General features: G+C 47.8%; 1 protein-coding gene across 3 annotated transcripts in view; it reads right to left on the bottom strand.

Moving 5' to 3' along the window:
- The window catches only part of HNRNPUL2 (heterogeneous nuclear ribonucleoprotein U like 2), a 49484-nt gene extending 27558 nt beyond the window's left edge, over positions 1 to 21926 (bottom strand). For 2 of the 3 annotated variants that reach the window (XM_085626068.1, XM_085626069.1), the window contains exons 1-12: positions 15834 to 21925; positions 15058 to 15190; positions 14178 to 14248; positions 13627 to 13766; positions 12959 to 13049; positions 12768 to 12880; positions 10238 to 10501; positions 9091 to 9213; positions 8497 to 8625; positions 3582 to 3750; positions 2606 to 2800; positions 2401 to 2483 (exon numbers count right to left, since the gene is read on the bottom strand). In XM_085626068.1, the coding sequence (XP_085482194.1) occupies positions 2401 to 2483; positions 2606 to 2800; positions 3582 to 3750; positions 8497 to 8625; positions 9091 to 9213; positions 10238 to 10501; positions 12768 to 12880; positions 12959 to 13049; positions 13627 to 13766; positions 14178 to 14248; positions 15058 to 15190; positions 15834 to 21759 (7437 nt within the window). In that variant the 5' untranslated portion in view covers positions 21760 to 21925. Of the gene's footprint in view, positions 1 to 2400; positions 2484 to 2605; positions 2801 to 3581; positions 3751 to 8496; positions 8626 to 9090; positions 9214 to 10237; positions 10502 to 12767; positions 12881 to 12958; positions 13050 to 13626; positions 13767 to 14177; positions 14249 to 15057; positions 15191 to 15833 lie in introns of all 3 variants that reach the window. The other variant, XM_085626070.1, reaches the window with a different exon arrangement.
- Between the last annotated feature and the right edge of the window lie 2051 nt (positions 21927 to 23977).

Below are 23977 nucleotides of genomic sequence, written 5' to 3'. Positions count from 1 at the left end.
TTCTAGAAATGATGACAGAACTGAAAATCTTTATTAAAAAAAGATTAAATGAAAAAATGTTTTTTTGTACTTGTTTGTGGCGTGTAATTATGTGGCAGTTTGTGGTATTATTTGTAGTGTATGTTGCATTGAATGGGCCGCGAGTCACAAGAACAACACTCTCCAACCATAGCCCGACATCTCTAGTGGTAGCGAAGAGCACAACAAACTCACATGATTCCTTTCTTTGTCTCTTGTAAATTACCGCAGCGGCCCAGAAGCGAAGCAAGGTGCCTGTGTGTAAGTTTATGAAAAGACGTGTGACGGCTGTTTTGTAACAGCGCGGTGATAGACACACTGAAGCGGCAGAGAAACCACACCCTCCGAGGCACTGTTTATAGCAACCACGAGGTTAAGGAAAACAAATACAAAAAAAGCGAGCACCATCTGTTTCCAATTACAGCCAACGCGATAATTGGAGACAGATGGCATTGAAGCTCGCGCCCGAGGACCCTAGGCCATCGAACAAACAAGGCGGGACAATCACCCACCTTGCACCAATTGCGTGCTGTGTTTTAAAAAAAAGATATGCACAGGCCAATTGGGGGCTAAGAAAAAAAAAAAAAGCACACGCACGAGCGTGTGTTTAAAGCTTAAAAGCCCTTACTTAATGCCTCGCAGAGCAGCGCAGGAGAAATTAGCAGAAACTATGACCTTCTGGTGAGCTTTATAAAATTATAGTAATGACATGGCAGAAATTTAATGAGAAGTATAAAAGTTTAATAATAATTAAATACCTTTAAAAAAAAAACGACAAAATTAAATATCTGAAAAAATAAAAGGGGTGATAACCAGAAAGCAGTAAACATAAATTAAAACACTTTACATTTCGACTGGTGTTCTGGTCGCTTGGATGCAATGTCCGTATGACTTGGTTGCTTGTTTTTCCGTACGCATTTCCGCCCCTTCCCCATATACCTCTTCCAATTCAGATATTGTCAACATCACCTGAGAAAATGATCCCAATAGTTTCGGAGTGGCCAAGGCAGTGGTGGTACACAGATCTCCTGTCAATGCTCCATCAAACCACACAAGAGACTTCCACTAAAACCCAACTGTCATTGAGACTTCAGGGCCAGATTCTACATCCAAGTCGGAAATCACTGAATTTGGCAGCATGGCTCCTTACGCTAGACAGTATGGTCATCTAGGATTACAACCAGAGTGCTTGCAGATTTTAAAAGAAGCTAATTGTCCTTCTGCTAGACAATGTTATTTCATGAAGTGGAAGCAATCGGCATATGCCAAAACAATTATCACAATCCTATTACTTACCAAAAGGAGGCCATACTTCCTTATTTCTCTATTTGGCCAATCAATGCTTACAGAAAATATACAGATTTCCTTAGCAGTCAATTATTTATCGAAAGCCTTCTCCAAGGGAACTAAATAGGATATTAATAAAAACAATGGGTACTCCCTTTTGAACCCCTTTATAAAGCTACATTACATCTTTGTTGGAAAGTGGCAATTTTAATAACTATAACCTCAGCTTGAAGAGTTAGCAAAATCCAAGCTCTATTAACTATAGAGCCATAGAATATTTTTCATTCTAATAGAGTAGTAATGAGGACAAATCCTTCATTCCTCCCCACAGTAGAGTTGGAGTTTTACTTAATTCGGTCTAATCTATTTTACTGCCTCTTTTCCCAAACCGTTCCACTCTGGTTGAACAATCCCTCCGCTTAGATATGAGTTCTAAAATTCTGTCTCCAAAAAGTAATGGGGATACGCAAGTCTAATCAGCAATTCATTTACTATGGTTATATTATACGAGGATACAATAAACAATCTACTGCTAGGTGGTTAGCATTATGAATCACAAACTATCAGTCAGCGAATAAACTTCTAGACAGACCAGAAAATACTCTACTAGAGTAAAAGCGATTCCACTACTAGGCTACGAAATGTTCCTATTAAGCACATTTGTAGAGCAGTGACTTGGAATCGATTTATACTTTCACTAGACAGTATTGCCCTGATATACAAAAATTTCAAGTACAAAGATATTAAGACAATTTCCATTACATAAATACATACTTGTATTATACTACATTTTTAGATTATATATATATATATATACACACACATATATATATACATACATACATATATACACACAAATAATGATTGCAATATATTGGTTCCTTCTGGCCAAGGCCAACAGTCACTGGTGCGTCTTTAAAGCTTGCTACTCTATTCAGGCGTTTAGGATTACCAATGAAGAATCAACGATGCAGAGAAGAGGTTACATTTAGTTCTAGTTCTGCATCATAGGAACCGTCACTGAAATCCTGAACAAACCCACCCTCCACCATGCCTGATGTCATATAGAATATATGAAGTATTGTTTTGACTTACCCCTCGGTTTCCAGCCTGACCCCAGTTCTGCTGTTGCTGTTGTGCATATGGACGATTGTCATATCCTCTGCCTGAGCCCCCACCTGGAAGAATACAAATAAATAACCGTACCTCATGGACACTCACCGAAGACACATACATGCATACTGTGTGGGACTGACCATTCAGGGACAGAATAGTCTAACACTGCACAACAAGGACATACCACTGCTGCCCTGCCCGAAGCCATGGTAAGGCCGATTGCGGTTGTTTCGTCTATTTGCTCGCTTGTCGTGTGGAGGGAGCACTTTCAAAGCCTCCTCTCTGTTTGCAGCCACCAGCTTTTCTGCCTCCTCCTTTGACAGGCCAATATACAAAACCTCGTCCACATAGTCACACTTTTCAGGGAGGGAAAAGTTGGCTGGAAAGAGGGAGGGAGAAATTACATCTGGGTTTAAGTGTAAAGTCAAAAGAACGAATAGCAGAAGGTGAGTCGAGTGGAGTGTTGGGAGATCACAAGATACCCTGGAAAAAGCACAGACTGGCTAAGTAGTTTTTGGTAAACTTCCATAACTAAATCAACAGCTCAACATATTGCAAACAAATCATAAACGATGTAGCACAAACCTCAGGACACTGGGTCACGGGCTCTTAAATAGCAGATCAAAAATGAAAAAGGCTAAACTAAACATGCAACCTAGATGCATCAGATATTGCAATTGATACACAACATTGACCATCTGCTAAAGTTTTCACTGTTAACTATTTTAAAATTAACTGGCAGCAATTATTCCAAACTTGTCTTTTTGGTAACCAAAAAGGAAACTTTCCCGCAGCCACTGTATTTATGTAACACATTGTGGCTTTTGCAGGTAACTCTGACTGTGCCACTGGTGATAGTAAGAGATGGCACTTAAGACACTGAAGGCTCTACAAGCCCTCCTGTACGGTTATTTAAGCTCAAGCAGTCCTGAAGGGTAGAGAGCTAAGACAAGGATGAGAGAGCTAAGACAAGGATGAGAGAGCAGACTTGATTACAACTTAGATCAGTGTACTACACAGGAGTCTGTTAACAGTGGCAATTAAATCACTTCACATAATCCCTAAATGGGTTGGATACTTTATCTAATTACTTTACTGCTCTATAGCTACCCATCAAGCAGCCAGGACGTAAATAAACCTTTAATGCATTGGTGCCATACCTTTCATCTCTAATAGCACATGCTCAGGGACCTCTTCTCCTCCCTCCTGCCGCCGCAGCTCCAGCCTTTTCCTTATGTCCTCCTCACTTGGGACCACCACAACAGCCTTGCGGGAAAATCCTTTGAAGGCATGGAGCTTCCTTCGCTGAGCAGAGTTATAAACTGTGCACTATGAGAAAAGTTAATCAATCAGGTAAAAGGGTGTGGGTACACAAGGGACTGTTAGGGTGCAAGAATTGCAAAACAAAAAACAAAGCGCCCGTTAGTCAAACAGTAAATAGTAATCCATGGCTAGAACACCAAAGCAGCCACTGCAGACTGGATTACTCCTGTAGTGGTGGTTTTTCTTTTTGGGGGGGGGGGGGGGGGGGGGGGGGCTGGGTCACACAAACTTTAAGCCCAACTACACTCCTGATGTTTAAAAATGTATAACCGCTGCAGTTTCTGGCTCTGCACAGAAAATGCACACATTTAAAATTGGCTTAGTTGAAGACACAAAAGTAACAAACTACTGAAAGAACTCCTAAGAGCTACAAAGTATACCATTCAAAGTGGAAGGATTATGTTACTCACCCTATAAGTACCTGTTTGTGGCATGTACTGCTGCAGGTTCACATGCTCTGCATACTCCTGCCAGCTAGTGTTGGGTTCTGTTCTGGAACTTGTTTTTTCTTAGAAGTCTTTCGAGTAACAAGGTAGAGTAACTCCTCCTCTCGGTGATACCTGCGCATAGGCGACTCCTTTGGATTGTATTCCCACAGGCGGGTGAGAGAGGAGTGTAAGTAAAGTGTCAGTATAAAGATGTCCATGAAAATTGTATAAACTAATTGCAACAGCCACAAGCTTCCAGGGAGGTGGGAGGGCACATGTAAATCTACAGCACTAAATGCAACGAACAGATGCTTACAGGTATGTAATCTGTCCGATGGCAGGTGTGGGTGTGGCTGTAGATCTACATGCTCTGCATAGTTTTAAAACAGTCCCTCCTAAGAAGCAGTGGCTAGCGTGTGGGCGTTGCAGCAGTTTGAAAAAGTGTAAATACCACTGCCTGACCTACATTGGCTTGTTGGCCTGCTAAAAAAAGTCTACACAGTAGAGTTTAGTAAATGTATGTGGTGTAGACCATGTAGCCGCTTTAGAAATTTTATCTATGGGGATATTTCCTTAAAAAGTCATTGTTGCTTCCTCTTTACGAGTAGTGTGCGCTCTGGGAGTAATAGGTAAAGGTCTCTTGGCTTTAATGTAGCAAGTCTTAACGCATTTTACTAGCCATCTGGCTATGTCAGACTTGGATATGTGATGGTGAAAAAGCAACAAACCGTTTTATTTTTCTGAAAGTTTTAGTTCAATCTATGTAAAACATGAGTGCTCTTTTACATCTTAGCTGCGAAGAGCTCTCTATGTTATTGTTGGTGTTCCACCATTGTAGAGAACGATGAGTTTGGCAATCTATCAACACTGGATCCTGGAGGTGACCCTGTGACTGAGAACACTGATGAGAAAGATTGCTGTAGTGGGCACATGTTTAGTCTTGCGTTGGGAACTATGGCAATGCAATATGCCATCATACCTAGTAGACTCATAACAGTCTAAACTGTAAGCAAATTTTCTCTGAAATTGATGTAGAAGTGTCTGAAGGTTTTTTCTCCGCGAGGGATTGGGGTAGGCTAATCCGAAACAAACTGTGTTGAGGATTGCTACTAAATATGGTTAAAATTTGTAGAGGCTGAAGGTGAGACTTGGGGGCATTGCTGGCAAACCTCAAGTTGTGTAGCATGTCCATTATCTATATGTGTTGTTGACACTGTTATGATTAGCCAATCATCCAAGTACAGGAATACATGAATGTTTTGCCGACGTAGGTGTGCTGCTGCTACTACTGCTAGGCACTTTGTAAAAACCCTTATTGCAGTAGGGACACAGGGGGAGGAGTGGTGGGGGACATTGAATTGGTAGTGTTTTCCTGCTATGACAAACCTGAGGCATTAGCGATGAGCAGGATGAGTGGGTGTGAGGAAGTGGCTCTGTATATACTGTTCCCAAATAGGTACAGGGTGTACAGAGTCCACAGTCCCCAGATGCTAAAGTTAGATATAACCTTACTCTCTAAAGTGGTAGCTTGGTCGAGCAGTAAGGCAGTATCAGAGGACAGTGTAAAGAATTTGTTGTACACACTCAGTCAGCAAATGGTCTCACACACTCAATAACTGAATTCTAGGCCAATGGTTTATATATAAAAATATATGTTTGTTTTGTTTTAGAACCAGCAATTGGAATTAAAATATACTTTCTCAGAATGAGATGCTTTATATAAATAATTTTGCAATATGCAATTGACTTTTGTAAACAGTTACAAGTGGTTGCAATATGCAACACCATTTTAGACACAATAATGCATTGAGTTCAATGGAAGTTTCATGTTATTTGCCACAGATTACTTTTAGGATTACTTTTGGAATTCCAGGACTGGATCCTAGATTCAGTCCTGGGTCAGTACTTAGAATCAAGTGATTAAAGTCGATTTAATTACTGTGATGATTTTTAGACAATATTTTGCTATTTTAAAAGTTGACACTTAGAAAATATTTCATAGAACTCAGTCAATGATTCCCTAGGGCAGAAAATTCAAGTTGCAGGTATAGTATGTTCTCGTTACTTTTGTAATTCAGTACTGGGTGCCTAGACTCGGTACTGGGACCTTTATCCAAAACAGGTAAGTAATTACGTTTTCAGATATTATACGATTTTTAAAGAATATTTAAAGATTACAGAAATTGACACTTAAAAGAAATTTCACAGAAAAACAGTCAATGATTTCCTATGGAAGAAAATTGGGTTACTGGTAAGTACAGTTGTAAGTTTTTTTCAGAGTCAGTGCTGGGCACAAAGATCCAGCACTGGGAGCTCACCTAAGAGCAGGTGAGTATTTTCGTTACTCGGCTGATGTTTGGAGAATATTTTAAGATTTGAAAAGTCCACACTTAGAAGAAATTTCAGAAAAAGCCAGTCAATGTTACCCTATGGAGAAAATTGAGTTACCGGTTTAAAGGTAAGTACTCAACTGGCAGAGTTAAGGTTCTGGGCATAGACTCAGGGGTCCCCCAGGGTCAGGTAGGTACAGTTAGTTCACCCCCAGCGGCACAAGGGCGACCGGGTGCAGAGAGAGTTAGGCCCAATGTTATCCTATGAGAGGTAGGGGGGCCTTGGTTGGTGGCTGCTGACTAGCAGGCCACGCGGCTGTGGGAGCTGGGCTCCTGGTCACTTGCTCAGGGCAAGTGGGGAAGTAGATAGGTGTAGAGGTTGCACTGCCAGGGCCACTCGGGCGGCTGGGTGCAGGGTGCTTTTGAGCCTTCGGGCGCTCAATTGATTTCAATGGGAAATCTCCGGTTTAGAAAAAGACTGCAAGCTCGGGGACGAGGATTCTTCAGGTGCCAACACCACTTCGAGAGGTAAGTTGGGTAGTTGGGAGGATAGGTAGGTACCCCGGGATTGGGCACAGAGGGCCGCGGGGCACCGGGGTGCCTTTTGGTGTCGGGAAATCTTACCCTCTGTTGATCGTGGTTGGGGGAAGCACCTTGTTCTGAGGCTGCAGGCTTCTTCAGGAGTGTCGAGGAAGGTCCTAGGGTGCCGGACTCGGGGTCACAGTCGCCGTGGGGTCGTCCTCGTGGTCTTTGTTCACTCCGGCACAGGCCAGGCTTGGCTGGTGCAGTGTGCGCTGGGTTCGCGGTTCCGGGCTGCTGCCAGGGATTAGAAGTAGATTTTGAGTAGAGCCTCTACTCATGGGAGTTCCAGGGGCTTAGAGTCAAAAGGTAGCCAGGTCCTCCGGGGTTTGTGAGGTTGCTGGCCACAAGAGATGCCGGGTTGGAGCAGGAGCAGGTTCAAGGTTCGACAGGCCGGTAGGGCTGGGGCCAAAGCAGTTTGTGTCTTCCTCTTCTTAGCAGCTGCAGGGCAGGTCTTCTTTCTTCTAGCTCTTCTTCGGATTTTGGAATCTGGGGAAGGAAGGTTCAGGGTGCCACTAAATACTAGATTTAGGGGTGTTCAGCAATTCAGCAAAAAGTGGGGGCATACCATGCAAGAAAGATTGCACTTTCTCACAGTGGGTATATGGAAGTAAGCGTCCTTCAAGTCTAAAGTTACCCATCTGTAGAAGTGGAATGACTTTATACTGTGACCATGTGAAAGTGTCCTGATAGAACGTAGTAGACGAGAGGTCAGAGATCTAGTATTGGTTTGAGCGACCCATCCTCCTTTGGTATGAGAAAGTACAGGGCCTTTTAGATGAAGGGGAACTGGTTCTATAGCCCCTTTGAGAAGTGTTTGGACCTCTTTTTTGAAAAAGAGTTAAGTACCGAACGAGTTGAACATGGAGAGGAACAAACGACCAAACCAGACGGCGGTGAGAAAATGTCAAAATGGGTTGGTGCCCATGTGCAGCATTACCGAGAGGAGTCCCTCTATCTCGTCACTCAAAAGACTTCTTCGGAGAAAAACAAGCTGCACAACTTCGAACCCAACACTAGATGGCAAGAGAATGCAGAGCATGTATATCTAAAGCCACACATGCCATTGACCGGCACACTTGGACAGCAACTAAATAGTTAAATTTAAAGACAAAGGAATACATACAAGACACATTGACAGCAAGTGCCTCAACATCATCTAATGTTAAGTATCTGTACTAGCCATATAGTTGGAAGTCTCTTTGCAATCAGACCTACACCTTCACACAGCAGGGGAATCCAGGCTCACTTTAATACACATCTGACTTTCAGGTCCAAGGCTGCTGTAACTTCTGCAGAAAAGCTTTTAAAAACATTTAAGCCATGAGACAAACTACGGACTACACGTTCAAAGACTTAAGAGAAAAAGTCAGAATTCAACCTTGAGCACCATAATTGGCTAAAATGACGCATACCTGATCCAGGATGAAGTTCCTTTTCCTTTTGGAAGCCACAGGGACAAGCCGAATCAGGCACTGGGTGGCTTGTTTGATTAATGTATCCAGACGCTGAGAATCAATTTCTCTGACTTCAGGTCCCTGCATCTAGTAGAAAAGGGAAAAGATGGGCAACACCGCTGATTGCATGATAAGTAACATGAGGATAAGGATAGTAGGGAGCTCACAGCATTCAGAGGATCATCCCTGAAGTGAATAGATCTGGGGTGCCCTAGGTATAGTGCTTTCAATTCCTGCTACAGCTAAGAGCTACGTCTGCCCTCCCTGCAATACAGGTAAGCAAATACATTTCTTCGGTATCACAGTAAGACTAATCATGGTATGTGCAATGGCAGGACAAGGCATAGTGCCATAAAGCTGACTGACAAACCCAATATGTAGTGCAGCTCAGAACAGATCCCCCCACGAGACTGGTGTTCACATAGATCCTGACCACAAATCTAAGCAAGAGCAAAGATTACATGCAAATCAACTGAATCTGGCATTTAAGCTCGACAGTTAGCTCCAATAAGCAAAGATGACAGGACTTGCAAAGCAAGGATTTGTACTTACCCTCATCTGCTTCAAGAGCCCGTCTGCACCCAGGACATTATAACGCTTCTCTGGATTCTCAAGGGTGTGCTTCTGAACCCAATGGCTCTTTCCAGCACCTGGGAGGCCGACCATTAATAGCACCTGTAAGGAGAGAAGAATACATACCTTTGAGAAAGGAATTCTACGGATGCATCCCATGGGTCTAAGGAGTCTCACCACTTCACCCAACCCCATCCTCCAAATCCATACACTTATTCTTGAGGACTTTTTTTGATTTCCACAATAGAGTACATCATACTAGACACCTGCTTGAAGTTTGCATTGGCGAAGCCAGCAACTACACAGTAAGCTATGTAATAAATTACAATGCACCCATAAGAAAATAAACTCACTTTCACCCATCCACTCATATCCACTAGGAAACTGGACAGGAGTAACTCCACCAGGATACACTTGCTGGGCCACAACTATGTTCCAAATAGCTACTACGCAAACAAATTAAACTTCTCACCCGAAAATCAGTTGCTGCTTTGCATGCTTTTACATCTGGAATTACTACATTGCTGTAAGTGCATCAGGATTACCATTGCATCAAGGTAAGTTACATCGTGGGTGCCTTTACTTCACAGGTAAGTTGGTAGGTACTTCTAGTCCAAACGCAAATATTTAAGCACGTTTTCAGTCTAAAAATTAATCTAATTATTAAAGTTTTAAAACAGAATCACGTTACTTTAAAAGTCATTTCAATTAAATTTGTATTCATTTTATGTTAATTCTATTACACATTTAACACAACCATAACGTTAAACATATGTATAAAAGTGCTCATTTAAACAGTCACTTGTTTAATGAGAGAGTTCACCTAGTAGGATCGGTTAAGATTCTCTACATGAGAACAAAAACCCATTTATATTACACCTTTGTTATTTTCAGATATATAAAGACTCAATCTGTAACAATTCAGTGGACATCAGCAATGTTCTATACAATAGTTGTTTTAAAAAATTCCCAGGCGCTTGCTTGAAAGTTAACTTCATTTGCTTTACTGAAGATACTGCTCAGACAGCAGACTCGCATCTCCCACGTCAGGCAACTTTCTCTAACAAAGCTGAAGCTTTCGAACCAAGATAGAGACTTCAAACTTCTACTCGATGAGCGCCATTACCTCACATTCCTCCACAGTTTTCGGAGGCATAGGAGTGCGCACGCGATCCTCCAGTGTGACATTGTGGAGGAAGGCAAAGCCTTCTGTAGTTGCAAAATAGGACTTCTCCTTCTGGCCAAAATTTAACTCCACAATGCAGTTTTTGCAAAGTACGTGTGGAAATAGTGGCCGATCTCCTAAAGTCGACTGGCTGACTTGGAAAGCAATGCCCAAGGGACATCCGTTTCTAGAGAAGGAGAGTTCCACCACTTCATTCTTGAAGTCCTGCAAGGAGTGAGAGAAGAGTAAATGCGGACGACAGGACAAGTCAGCCATTCTCCCACCTCTTACTAACCAGAAACAGAACTCCAAGCATACCTGTTGAGGCTAGATTCCCTTATGGATTAGGAAAATACACAGGATAACAATAAACAAGCATTGGCATAGCCAATTGGTCTCGCCTTTGGGACCTTATAAGTGTTTAACTATGCAACAGTTAATGTTGGTGCACCAAGGATATTGTGCTGCATAACGAAATACTTATAAGGTCTCAAAAGCGGACTCCTTTGGCGTTGGGGTGCCCTGCCCCCCCCGTGGGTAGGTGCAAGGGCAGTGGTGCAGAGTACTGGGGCAGATGTTTAAGGCAGAGTGAGGAATACGCTCCGGAAGGAGGGCAGGCATGGCTCCCAGCAGCACCGACAGGCAGGACGAGGGCTCAAAGGGATTAATCACGAGATGCAGCAAACACTGCCAGCTTTCAGCATGAATGGGGTCAGGCGCTGGAAGTCTGCGGGGGTGATTCTGGGTGTGAGGGTGGGGTGAGACAGGGAGGGATTAAGAAAGGGGGAGATAGGATGGGCAGGAATGATGCAGAGTGCGAGGGTGGTGAAATTAGGGTAGGGTGAGGCAGGGGGCGAGGTGATGCAGGGGTGAGATACGATGGGAAGGAAGCAACACTATGAGGGGAGTGGTGGGTGAAAGCGTGCAGGCACGTGACAGGTGAGGGATAAGACTGAGGGTGAGAGGGGGCGATGCGGGGCTGGGAGGTATGACAGGGTGGGGTGAGACAGCTGGTGGGGAGAGGCAGAGGGTGAGTGACGGAGGAGTGGGAGATGTGAGGGCAAAGGGGCGGAGAGGCTGCACACAGTGAGGATGTGAGGCTGGTGGAATGCAGGGAGGGTGACTAAAGTTGGGAGTTAATTGTGCCTTTGTATGAGAATTGAGGTAAAGTACGTTAGAACCCCACTAAAATAAAAGTACGCCATTGAACAGAACAAGAGCTACAGTGGGGTTAAAAGAAAAACACATTGGAGGTTAATTTACAACCTTACTCTTGTTTACTGATTTAACCACAAAGGTTTCTCCGTTAAGTAAAGTGCAAAAGCGGAGGGGTGCATGGTTGGGGAAACTGAGAAATAAGTCGGGTGTCAGGAGGAGGGAGTGATTTAGGAAGAGGTTGTGAGAGGGGGAGGGGGACCAGGAGGCAAGTGGGGCGCACATCCGCGCTTGAGAGCAGACTTCACTTTTCAAGCACTGCACTCGTGCTTGTGGCACGCCGCAGCTCGCTCCGGCAAGGTGGATGCCGTCACAAGCACGAGTGCAGTGCTTGAAAAGTGAAGACCGATGGCTAAAGGCCCTCCTAGAGTAACGCATGCGCGCTGCCTAGGTGAGACCTAAAACATGACAGTGCAGACAACAGCCTCTGGGTCTGAATCTAGTACAGAAAGGGACAAACTGCAGCAAATGCAGTCAATCACACAATATCAACATAACTACAACAGAAAACTTGACTCAAATCATTTTGCAACGTATACATGTTGGGAATGTAATGTCTTAGCCACAGGGAGCTCAACAGGAACAGTTAGGAAGATCCTGGCTACACAGAGATAGCACCCAAAATAAATAGGCTGCTGGAACTGTTCACATGAAGCACTAGTTCTTAACCTGTGGTCCACGGACCCCTGGGCGTCCGCAATGCCTACTTAGGGAGTACATGACTGTTTAGTTTGCCAATTAGATAAAATACATATTTTGTTTGAGATGTACTTGTTCCTGTATTTTTGAGTCTTGTTTTTTTATGTTCAAAAAGTAGAAGTTGTTTAGACGGGGTCCCTGTCTTCCAGTACTGATTCAGTGGTTGTCCGCAGAAGTCACAAGAGGAAGATGTGTCAAAAAAGCATGTGACACCAACTTTAGCAATGATAAAATCCAGAATAACCACCAAACACTGACAATAAATCTACTGCAAACTGAGGTAAAAATGTCAGCTGGGGGAATCACTGAGGCTACTTTTCCAGTTCATTTTCTGGGCCAGAGTTCTTTTTGTCATGAAGACCCACCACTCATTTAGAGTCCTGTAGAACCCATTTTCATTTTACTTAGACCCAGCTCGCCTAATTTCCCACAATGTTTACCATGATACAGCTCAACGGATCACCATCTGCAAATCTACACTTGGTGCCCTTTCCGCCCTCACACCTTCCAGATTGGCACTCACTTTTATCCCTCCAACTTCTTTAGCCAGGTCAGAGCTCTGAGTAACCCTACTTACAGCAAAGCAGCCGATGACATCATTCTCACCAAACGATTGCCCGTATGCCTCAAATTCCCCTTCAGTAACCTTCAGACCTCTTCCATCAAAGCCATATGAGAAGGCATCTTCCCCTGTAAGACAGTGGGACGTAATTAACATGGGCTCCACTCAAAATCTGCCACCCAAAGAGAAAAGATAGGAGTATTTACCCAGTTGTGAAGACGAACGATCAACAGACCAGCCCACACGGAGCAGAGGCACCTCACTGCAGTTTTCCTGAAGAGGGAGATTTTGCACGACCTGCAAAAGATAAAAACAGAATCAGCAAGGTCGAATATTCTGCCAACATTTGCAAGTCAAACCCTCACTGCTGTTCACACGCAACTTTCACTGGTCCTCTGTATACCACAAGAGATTTTTTTTTAGTTATGACGGCACTGTAGTACCAAAGGAAAAGCATATCGAGTAAAAACATTGCTCCGAGATCAGAAAATAGAAACTGAATGGCAAGTTCATCTAGGTTGGACTGGTTTTTTTTTTTTTTAAACAGACCAATACCTCAACATTACTAAAGACCTTCCTGTTCATTTAGTCACCCAATTTGCTCAAAATAATATAAGTCAGCACCAAATTAGAATCAAGAAAGGGTGCAGGCATATGTGTGTATCACAACTGGAAGACAAAGGTTTTGGGCTTTACAGCCTCAAATATTAGAGCCAAAGCATATGTCAGAATACTATGTTCAAAACTCAGTGTAGCAGAGATCTGTGCTCCAATAATTTAAAAAGTTATAGAACAGAGAGAGTAAGTGTTTGAAAAGACAGTGCACTACCTCCTCATTCCAAATAGCTACCATAAAATAATAAAAAATGTTTACCTTTGCCTCAAAGCAGACTCGACCCTTGGACACACCAAAGGTACATCTGGCACCACACCAGAGTGCAGGGAAACGGTCCGAAAAGAGAGGCTGGCCTCCATATCGGTCTTTGTGTACTTTAAAGTGAAGATCACTGGTGTCTGGAAGAAGGCAATTATATTTAATGTATCTTGGGAAAAAACTTCACCCAAAACACAAAAGAACTTAGGACAACTCTCATATCCAGTTCCATTAAGACCTCACAATATTACAAAGGTTTTTGATGGCCCCGTTATTCAGATTTGCTGGTAAAGAAAGAGCTGTGGTATCAGTAAACTGTGTAGACAAAGAAAGCAATTTTCCAGTAACTTTGAAACTAGTCTGATCAGGCAAACACCTGTGTGCATACTGTTAGAATTTTCAAGAGAATCACTTCATATAAGCAGAAAGAGAACCAAGATCAAACCATTTTGTGTAAATTGTAGACATTCATAGAAACGGATATGCCTCTGTAATGCTACTAGAAACCAGGGAAAGAATCCACAGAAATGTGAAGCAGTCGTAACACATACATGTGTCAAGGCACACAAGAGTCTCATCCACAGGAGCTTCCTCTTCTTCCTCTGGCACTGGGGATCTTGATCTACATGGAGAGAAAACACAGCTAACTAATAGCTTGTTCGATTTCCAAGTTCAAGAAAATGCAATTATACAGCCATGTAGCATACTAAAAATCCCACCATTGTAGGAGCCTCAGTACACATAAAAACTCAAATGATTAACACCCCGTTCTTCGATAATTGTTATTCTTCGGTCAACATTCACACAAACTGTAAGTCTTAACATCATACCGGAAAAAACTAAAAAGAAAAGATTGGTGAAAAAATCTCTGCAACCCATCTGAAACACTTCACCATCATAGGTTTTATGAAGCCAATAAACATGGCCCCACCACCTACTAAAGTCCCTGTTCACCCCATCATTCCTGCTCACCAACCTCCAGTGAAGATCTCACACACGCCTAAATATTTACCGCCTGAAACACCCACAGCATTAAGTTATTGGGAATTACCACCCACCAGTGGAAGATCTCACACACGCCTAAATATTTACTGAAACACCCACAGCATTAAGTTATTGGTAATTAATGCTTGTTTAGTGCACCAACTGCCATTTTACATCCTACAATGCGCCTTCACAAAAGAACTGTTACATCAAAAGATGCAAGTACGCCACTTTATTACCTACTGGCTTGCTGAGAGGGTGAGGAGTTTAACAGGAGAGGAGCTGGGAAAAGTGTGTTAAGTAGGGCCCACGGACGGTGGCTTGGAGTAAAAAAAGAAAAATACCAAAGAGTGTGGGAACCAAAACTAGAACTAAAGGCAAATGTAGAGGGCAAAAGAAAAGAATAGTAATTCCGTAGTGTGAGATTTAAATAGAGAATACCCTTACCGGCTGTAGTATGCCTCCTCTTTGTACTCGTGATAAGTGCGACCGTGGTCTTCACGGGACCTCTTCACCCCACGTCGCTGGTCGTCAGAGCTAGCAGCGTCAGAGCGCTCACTCCTGGGATCATCATCTGTGCCTGTAATACAAATCATCAACATAGTGGCCATCTCACTTTAAATGATCCTTGAAAGTCAATCCACTACTTTCTTTGATACAAAGTAAACACCACCCCTTCCTGGTCACAATAATGCACATATTAGGTGGGTGCAGCAACTCCATAGTCAAAACAGAACATGCAAGTGAATGATTACACACACTTCTCTGCTCCTATCATTCTTAACTTGCAGAAAAATGATTGATGTGATAACAGAAATCAGACCGAGGTTAATGGACAGCAGAATGTGTTCAGAAATATAGGTTGGAGGGATTGTAAATTTATGCAAATCCATTGGGGTTGACAGTGGAATGGGGCCAACAGGCAGCATAGTGAAACACAACCAATTCATGTATTTTAGAAAGAGGCTTTGGTGCAAAAGGTTGCAAGTTTATGTGTGGGAGTAGACCCATTTCTGGTTATATTGTTATATTAGTCCTTCATACTGTGATGTACATATTGAGTCATGGTTTTTCCAAGGACCTGAACAATCAATCACTTGGTCTGAGGTCTGTGATGCAAATGTTAGAGATGCTCCAGATGTGTTAACAGGAAATATTTAGTGGACTTAGTTAAAATGTAAGCTTAACAAGCAATGGCTGTTTATATGGAAAACAGTACATACCCAACTCTTCCTCTGTGCCCTCCTTATCGTCATTGTGTGCTTCATCGCCACTCTGCCCATCCTCACTGGGTCCAGCCTCTGGCTCCATCTCTTCCCAAGTTCGCTTCCGTCTCCCATTCACGCCATCTTGCCCAGTCTCCGACTCCTTCAGTCCAATTCCCTCGTGCTTTCTCTCTTCCATTCCTAGGCTGCACACCAGCGGTGTTTGTGGATTCGGGGCACTCTCTGGGCGGACTATAGGTAGTGGACCTTCTGGTACTCTCTGCTCTTCTGGAGCAATACTCTTCTCTCTGACCTGGTCACAGTCCTTGGTACGAACTTTCTCCTTCAGCATAGCTTCGCTAGCCTCTTCCAGAAAACTCTTTGGTTTCTTCTCTGGCACCAAGGCTTCTGCCCTCTTTTCCTCTGAGGCCATGGTCTCAGTCGTCTTCTCTGGCACTAAAGCCTCAGTCTTCTCCTTGTCAAAGGGAGTAGCTTGGGGAAGCCCAGGTTTTTCTTTTTCACAAGCCACGGCCTCTGCCTTCTCGCAGGCCAGCGCCTCCGCCTTCTCTTGGGCCAGCGCTTCCTCCTTCTCCCCCTTCTCGCAGGCCAGCACTTCCGCCTTTTCCCTCTCCGCCTTCTCGCGGGCCAGCGCCTCAGCCTTTTCCCTCTCCGCCTTCTCGCGGGCCAGCGCCTCAGCCTTTTCCCTCTCCGCCTTCTCGCGGGCCTGCGCCTCAGCCTTTTCCCTCTCCGCCTTCTCGCGGGCCAGCGCCTCAGCCTTTTCCCTCTCCGCCTTCTCGCGGGCCAGCGCCTCAGCCTTTTCCCTCTCCGCCTTCTCGCGGGCCAGCGCCTCAGCCTTTTCCCTCTCCGCCTTCTCGCGGGCCAGCGCCTCAGCCTTTTCCCTCGCCGCCTTCTCCCGGGCCAGCGCCTCAGCCTTTTCCCTCGCCGCCTTCTCCCGGGCCAGCGCCTCAGCCTTTTCCCTCGCCGCCTTCTCCCGGGCCAGCGCCTCAGCCTTTTCCCTCTCCGCCTTCTCCCGGGCCAGCGCCTCAGCCTTTTCCCTCTCCGCCTTCTCGCGGGCCAACGCCTCAGCCTTTTCCCTCTCCGCCTTCTCGCGGGCCAACGCCTCAGCCTTTTCCCTCGCCGCCTTCTCCCGGGCCAGCGCCTCAGCCTTTTCCCTCTCCGCCTTCTCGCGGGCCAGCGCCTCAGCCTTTTCCCTCTCCGCCTTCTCGCGGGCCAGCGCCTCAGCCTTTTCCCTCGCCGCCTTCTCCCGAGCCAGCGCCTCAGCCTTTTCCCTCGCCGCCTTCTCCCGGGCCAGCGCCTCAGCCTTTTCCCTCTCCGCCTTCTCGCGGGCCAGCGCCTCAGCCTTTTCCCTCTCCGCCTTCTCGCGGGCCAGCGCCTCAGCCTTTTCCCTCTCCGCCTTCTCGCGGGCCAGCGCCTCAGCCTTTTCCCTCTCCGCCTTCTCGCGGGCCAGCGCCTCAGCCTTTTCCCTCTCCGCCTTCTCGCGGGCCAGCGCCTCAGCCTTTTCCCTCTCCGCCTTCTCGCGGGCCAGCGCCTCAGCCTTTTCCCTCTCCGCCTTCTCGCGGGCCAGCGCCTCAGCCTTTTCCCTCTCCGCCTTCTCGCGGGCCAGCGCCTCAGCCTTTTCCCTCTCCGCCTTCTCGCGGGCCAGCGCCTCAGCCTTTTCCCTCTCCGCCTTCTCGCGGGCCAGCGCCTCAGCCTTTTCCCTCTCCGCCTTCTCGCGGGCCAGCGCCTCAGCCTTTTCCCTCTCCGCCTTCTCGCGGGCCAGCGCCTCAGCCTTTTCCCTCTCCGCCTTCTCGCGGGCCAGCGCCTCAGCCTTTTCTCTCTCCGCCTTCTCGCGGGCCAGCGCCTCAGCCTTTTCCCTCGCCGCCTTCTCCCGGGCCAGCGCCTCAGCCTTTTCCCTCTCCGCCTTCTCCCGGGCCAGCGCCTCAGCCTTTTCCCTCGCCGCCTTCTCCCGGGCCAGCGCCTCAGCCTTTTCCCTCGCCGCCTTCTCCCGGGCCAGCGCCTCAGCCTTTTCTCTCTCCGCCTTCTCCCGGGCCAGCGCCTCAGCCTTTTCCCTCTCCGCCTTCTCCCGGGCCAGCGCCTCAGCCTTTTCCCTCGCCGCCTTCTCGCGGGCCAGCGCCTCAGCCTTTTCCCTCTCCGCCTTCTCGCGGGCCAGCGCCTCAGCCTTTTCCCTCTCCGCCTTCTCGCGGGCCAGCGCCTCAGCCTTTTCCCTCTCCGCCTTCTCGCGGGCCAGCGCCTCAGCCTTTTCCCTCTCCGCCTTCTCGCGGGCCAGCGCCTCAGCCTTTTCCCTCTCCGCCTTTTCCCTCTCCGCCTTCTCGCGGGCCAGCGCCTCCGCCTTTTCCCTCTCCGCCTTCTCGCGGGCCAGCGCCTCCGCCTTTTCCCTCTCCGCCTTCTCGCGGGCCAGCGCCTCAGCCTTTTCTCTCTCCGCCTTCTCCCGGGCCAGCGCCTCAGCCTTTTCCCTCGCCGCCTTCTCCCGGGCCAGCGCCTCTGCCTTTTCCCTCTCCGCCTTCTCGCGGGCCAGCGCCTCCGCCTTTTCCCTCTCCGCCTTCTCGCGGGCCAGCGCCTCCGCCTTTTCCCTCTCTGCCTTCTCGCGGGCCAGCGCCTCCGCCTTTTCCCTCTCTGCCTTCTCGCGGGCCAGCGCCTCCGCCTTTTCCCTCTCCGCCTTCTCGCGGGCCAGCGCCTCCGCCTTTTCCCTCTCCGCCTTCTCGCGGGCCAGCGCCTCCGCCTTTTCCCTCTCCGCCTTCTCGCGGGCCAGCGCCTCAGCCTTTTCCCTCGCCGCCTTCTCCCGGGCCAGCGCCTCAGCCTTTTCCCTCGCCGCCTTCTCCCGGGCCAGCGCCTCAGCCTTTTCCCTCTCCGCCTTCTCCCGGGCCAGCGCCTCAGCCTTTTCCCTCTCCGCCTTCTCCCGGGCCAGCGCCTCAGCCTTTTCCCTCTCCGCCTTCTCGCGGGCCAGCGCCTCAGCCTTTTCCCTCTCCGCCTTCTCGCGGGCCAGCGCCTCAGCCTTTTCCCTCTCCGCCTTCTCGCGGGCCAGCGCCTCAGCCTTTTCCCTCTCCGCCTTCTCGCGGGCCAGCGCCTCAGCCTTTTCCCTCTCCGCCTTCTCGCGGGCCAGCGCCTCAGCCTTTTCCCTCTCCGCCTTCTCGCGGGCCAGCGCCTCAGCCTTTTCCCTCTCCGCCTTCTCGCGGGCCAGCGCCTCAGCCTTTTCCCTCGCCGCCTTCTCGCGGGCCAGCGCCTCAGCCTTTTCCCTCGCCGCCTTCTCGTGGGCCAGCGCCTCAGCCTTTTCCCTCGCCGCCTTCTCCCGGGCCAGCGCCTCAGCCTTTTCCCTCGCCGCCTTCTCCCGGGCCAGCGCCTCAGCCTTTTCCCTCTCCGCCTTCTCGCGGGCCAGCGCCTCAGCCTTTTCCCTCTCCGCCTTCTCGCGGGCCAGCGCCTCAGCCTTTTCCCTCTCCGCCTTCTCGCGGGCCAGCGCCTCAGCCTTTTCCCTCTCCGCCTTCTCGCGGGCCAGCGCCTCAGCCTTTTCCCTCTCCGCCTTCTCGCGGGCCAGCGCCTCAGCCTTTTCCCTCTCCGCCTTCTCGCGGGCCAGCGCCTCAGCCTTTTCCCTCTCCGCCTTCTCGCGGGCCAGCGCCTCAGCCTTTTCCCTCTCCGCCTTCTCGCGGGCCAGCGCCTCAGCCTTCTCCCTCTCCGCCTTCTCGCGGGCCAGCGCCTCAGCCTTCTCCCTCTCCGCCTTCTCGCGGGCCAGCGCCTCAGCCTTTTCCCTCTCCGCCTTCTCGCGGGCCAGCGCCTCAGCCTTCTCCCTCTCCGCCTTCTCGCGGGCCAGCGCCTCAGCCTTTTCCCTCTCCGCCTTCTCCCGGGCCAGCGCCTCAGCCTTTTCCCTCTCCGCCTTCTCCCGGGCCAGCGCCTCAGCCTTTTCCCTCTCCGCCTTCTCCCGGGCCAGTGCCTCAGCCTTTTCCCTCTCCGCCTTCTCCCGGGCCAGCGCCTCAGCCTTTTCCCTCTCTGCCTTCTCGCGGGCCAGCGCCTCAGCCTTTTCCCGCTCCGCCTTCTCACGGGCCAGCGCCTCCGCCTTTTCCCTCTCGGCCTTTTTGCGGGCCAGCGCCTCAGCCTTTTCTCTCTCTGCCTTCTCACGGGCCAAGGTCTTTGCCTTTTCTTTCGTCGCCTTCTCGCAGGCCAGGGCCTCAGCCTTTTCCTTCTCAGCCTGTTCGTGGGCCTCAGCCTTTTCCGTCTGCTCCTGGGTCAAAATTTCTCCCTTTTTAAGGAGCAGAGGTTCTCCTCTTTCCTTTTCTGAATTCTCCTTTTCTAGATTTTTCTGGATTAAGGCTTCAGCCTTCTTATCTACCAATGTTTCTACCTTTTCAGTGTTAACTTCCTCCTGTGTGGGTGCTTCTGCTTTCTCTCGAGCCAGTAAATCAGCTTTATCCTTTACTTTTTTTCCACGAAGCCGTGGGCTCTTCAATTCTTCCACTGAGCCTTCCGCCATTTCTTCTGAGTCCTTTTCAGACATCAAAGCTGCAGCCTTTGCTCGTCCAGTTGTCATTCGTGCCCTTGGGCTCTTTAAATCTTCATCTAGCCCTTCACTGGTACTTCCGCCACCTTCCTTCTCATGGAGTTGAAATCCAGCCTTCCCACGCAACCTTGGGCTTCTAACTTCTCCGGACACTTCATCAGTAGGACCCACCTCTTCCTTACGGCCACGAGCTACTCTGCCCCTCAACCGTGGGCTCTTTATTTCCCGCTCCTCACTTGCTTCACTCAAATTGTCCTCAGATTTTCCAGACTTTCCACGAGATGAGGCTGGCTTGCCACGGAGACTAGATCGTCTTGTTCCTTGCTCTTCATCCTCCTCATCAAAATTCTCATTTTTATCTTTGGGCCTTTCTATGGTCCCTCGTGCTTCAACAGCGCCTTTCCGACCCTTCGTTTTACCACGTGATCCAGTGGTCTTCGATTCCGCATCTTCTTCCTCCGTTACCATCTCTTCTTCGCCACCCTTATCGTGCTCAATCTTCCCATGATCTGCATCATCAATCTTTTCTTTCCCACGTAGTCGGGATGCCCTAGTTTGCCGTGGTACATCTTCATCCTCATCTGAGCTCTCCAACTCCTCCTTGCCTCGAGAAGTTTTCCCACGGGCTGTAGAGCCTGCTTTCGCTTTTCTGCTCAATCCCCGGGACCCGGTTACCGGCCCCTCTTCTTCCGAACCCTCCGGCTCATCGCCCTTGCCGAGTGCTCCCTGGCCACGCACCGGCATGTCTGCTTTCTCTTTCCCCCGTAGCCTGGGCCGCTTGGCCTCCGGTTCGTCCTCTGGGCTGTCTTCCGCTTCACTGTCAGGGCCTGCTTTTCCGTGCACAGGGGTGGCCGGCTTCTCCCTTCCACGCAATCGTCGTCTCTTGGACCCAGGTTGTTCTTCCACTGTCTCCTCTTCATCGTTGCCGTCAGCGCCTTTACTACGTCCTGGGGTGGTCACCCTATCTCTGCCACGGACAGGGGTAGCTGCCTTGGTTGCGTCTTTGGACGGACTGCCTGTTCTGGTCGCTTCTTTGGTCGGTGTCGCAGTTTTGGTCACATTTGTCGCTGTTTTTGCTGTCTCTTTGGCCCTTCGGGACCTCGTCCTCTTGCTCCCTGTATCTTCTTCACCTTCTAACTCTTCACTGCCTTCCTCACTTTGGACCTTGGCCAAGGATCTATTCTTCCCTCGGGACCGAGGACTCCGCAAGCTTTCTCCCTCTTTTTTCTCCTCCGATTCCTCCTCTTCTTCCTCTTCCTGAAGGCTCTCCTCACTCTTTTCGTCCCGCGGTGGTCGGAGACTCTTCGATTGTCCCCCTTCGGCCTCCAGCGCCTCGTCCAGTCGCTGGGCTAGTTCAGCCTTGAGGCCGCGCGAATCAAGTCCGCGCCGCTGCAGTTCGGTGCGCAGGTCCGCTACACGCATCTTCTTAGTGTCCATGGTGAGGCCTCGGTGTTGTGTGGTATCCCCCCCCCCACCACCACCTTCTGCCGCCGCTGTATTAGGACCAAACCTTGGCTTCCGCTTCCGGTGCCCCAGATAACCCTGCGCGCCCGCCCTCCCGTTGCCTGCCTCGACCCGGGCCTGTGACTGAGGAGAACGGCGCTCGCGCAGTCTCCTAATTTTGAATAACAAAATGGAAGAGGGAGTAGCCGTTTTGGCGCCAAAAGAGGTAGCTTAGCGACCATCTTGAACGAGAGCGGTGGTTGACCACTGTTATTGCCTATTGGCATTTAGTGCATTTCTACAAATTAACTACGGCCATAGTATCTTTTATATTTGTAGGGCATAATAGTTGTACAGTTTTGAAATAGACGAGCACACCTTGCAATATTTTCACACGTTATTCGAAATTGTAATTTGATGACATTACGTTGAAAAACGCAAACAGTTTAAAATTTAACTCTTGTAAATAAAGCTTTTCCTAATTTGTAAATTGTAGGTACCGTTTTGTCCAGAAATTTACAAAATGGCGAACGCAGTTACTCTAAAGAAAATGCGTCGGGGAGTGACTGACGTCAGCTCGTTTGATTTCAGGTTACCAGGGAGCTCAGGTTTTGTAAATACTGCGCGTCCCTGCCCCACCCCCAACTCGCAATTTGTTCTATTCCGCGCGCTCTTCCAAGACGTTAAGAATGCGACTGTGTTTTCCTCTTTTGATTGGTTGACCGCAACAGACGCGACTTGCTTATGATTGGGTGGCGCTTTGTTTTGAATGGTTTAATCATTGGTTAAATGACGGAACCGTTCCGTCATGCGCGTCGAACGGGTTAAGTAGAGCGTGAGGGTAGGCTCAATTGGCTATGTTTTTTTGGTTTTGTTTGTGTTATTTGAATCTTGTGTTGCGTTGTAGTTTCTCGGTGGTTGTTTATTGTCCGGAAGTGATGTGGTGTTATTTGGAATACACATTTGTTTCTGGTCACACTTGATTGGGGTCTGTCTCCTGTAACTGTTATTTATTTATTATCCTGTAACTGTTATTTATTTATTATTTTATTTATGCATTTTTATAAAGCGCGGACTTTACCCGAAGGTGTCAGAGCGCTGTACAATAGAACCAGTTACGTTACATGAGAGATATGTTACAAAATAGAACCGACAAAAATAGCAGGACACAGAATCAAACACAGCAGGCAAGAGGAACACAATATCAAATATGTCGTTTCATCCGAAAAACTCCACACATATCTTTGTAAATCGTGGTTTATCTCTTCTTACTCATACTAGCAGCAGAGAATACACACTGCTGTTCCTTCATCCATGCGCACTCCCCTCCCACCTCCACTGCCATCCATGTTCTGGAACCCCTATACATGTAATATGCTATGCACTAACGTAAAGCTTCTCCTTTTAAACAAAATAAGAGATACAAAATAAAACTACATTCTAAAAACAAATATTTAAGCATGTTTAACATTGCAGAACCAAACCAGATGCCAACAGTATGTGCAATAAATAGTACCCTATTGCAGAGTTCTAGTACACATTTTTATCGATTCTAATAATGTAAACATAATACCACAACATCACAAAGAATGAGACTTATTACTCTGATAGTAAATATAACTTATAAACTCCATATCAAATCTTCATTCAACAAAATCATTTTAACGACTGGGTCTAATAACCTCCCTTTCGGATTTTGTACTAATCAGCTAGCATTCTATACCTTTCCATCAATCAGCAATGTTGCGTTGCATATATTTTTTTCCTCACACTTGGGTTCTAAATACTTACTTTCACCTTTCCTCACTAGTCTGCCCTTCTTTACTTTCACAACATCACCTGCTTGAAGTTCCCCTTTCCTCACTCCTCAAGATGAATCATACTTAGCTTTGTACTTCTCTTGTCTGCTCACAATCTTACTTCTTACCTCCTTGGGAGACCATTCAACCTTACAGGTACGAGACAACCAACCCATGTTATCTTTAGTCCTCTTTGTCCTGCCTCTCATCAGTTCAAATGGACTGTCACCTGTGGCTTCACTGGGAGTGATCCTATATGCCCATACCGTTTCCAGTATCTCCTTCTGTAGTGAATGAGCCACTTTTGTGGTCTGACACCCTATGATGACCCTCAACCACCACCATTTTGTACTGACTTAAGTGTGTTATGTTACCCTAGCCTTAATGTAGGATGGGTTTGCATATGCCTGCTT

Source organism: Triturus cristatus, chromosome 9, assembly GCF_964204655.1.
Source record: "Triturus cristatus chromosome 9, aTriCri1.1, whole genome shotgun sequence".
Lineage (NCBI taxonomy): Eukaryota > Metazoa > Chordata > Amphibia > Caudata > Salamandridae > Triturus > Triturus cristatus.
The sequence above is the reverse complement of the archived record's forward strand: the minus strand, read 5'-3'. Positions and strand labels throughout refer to the sequence as shown.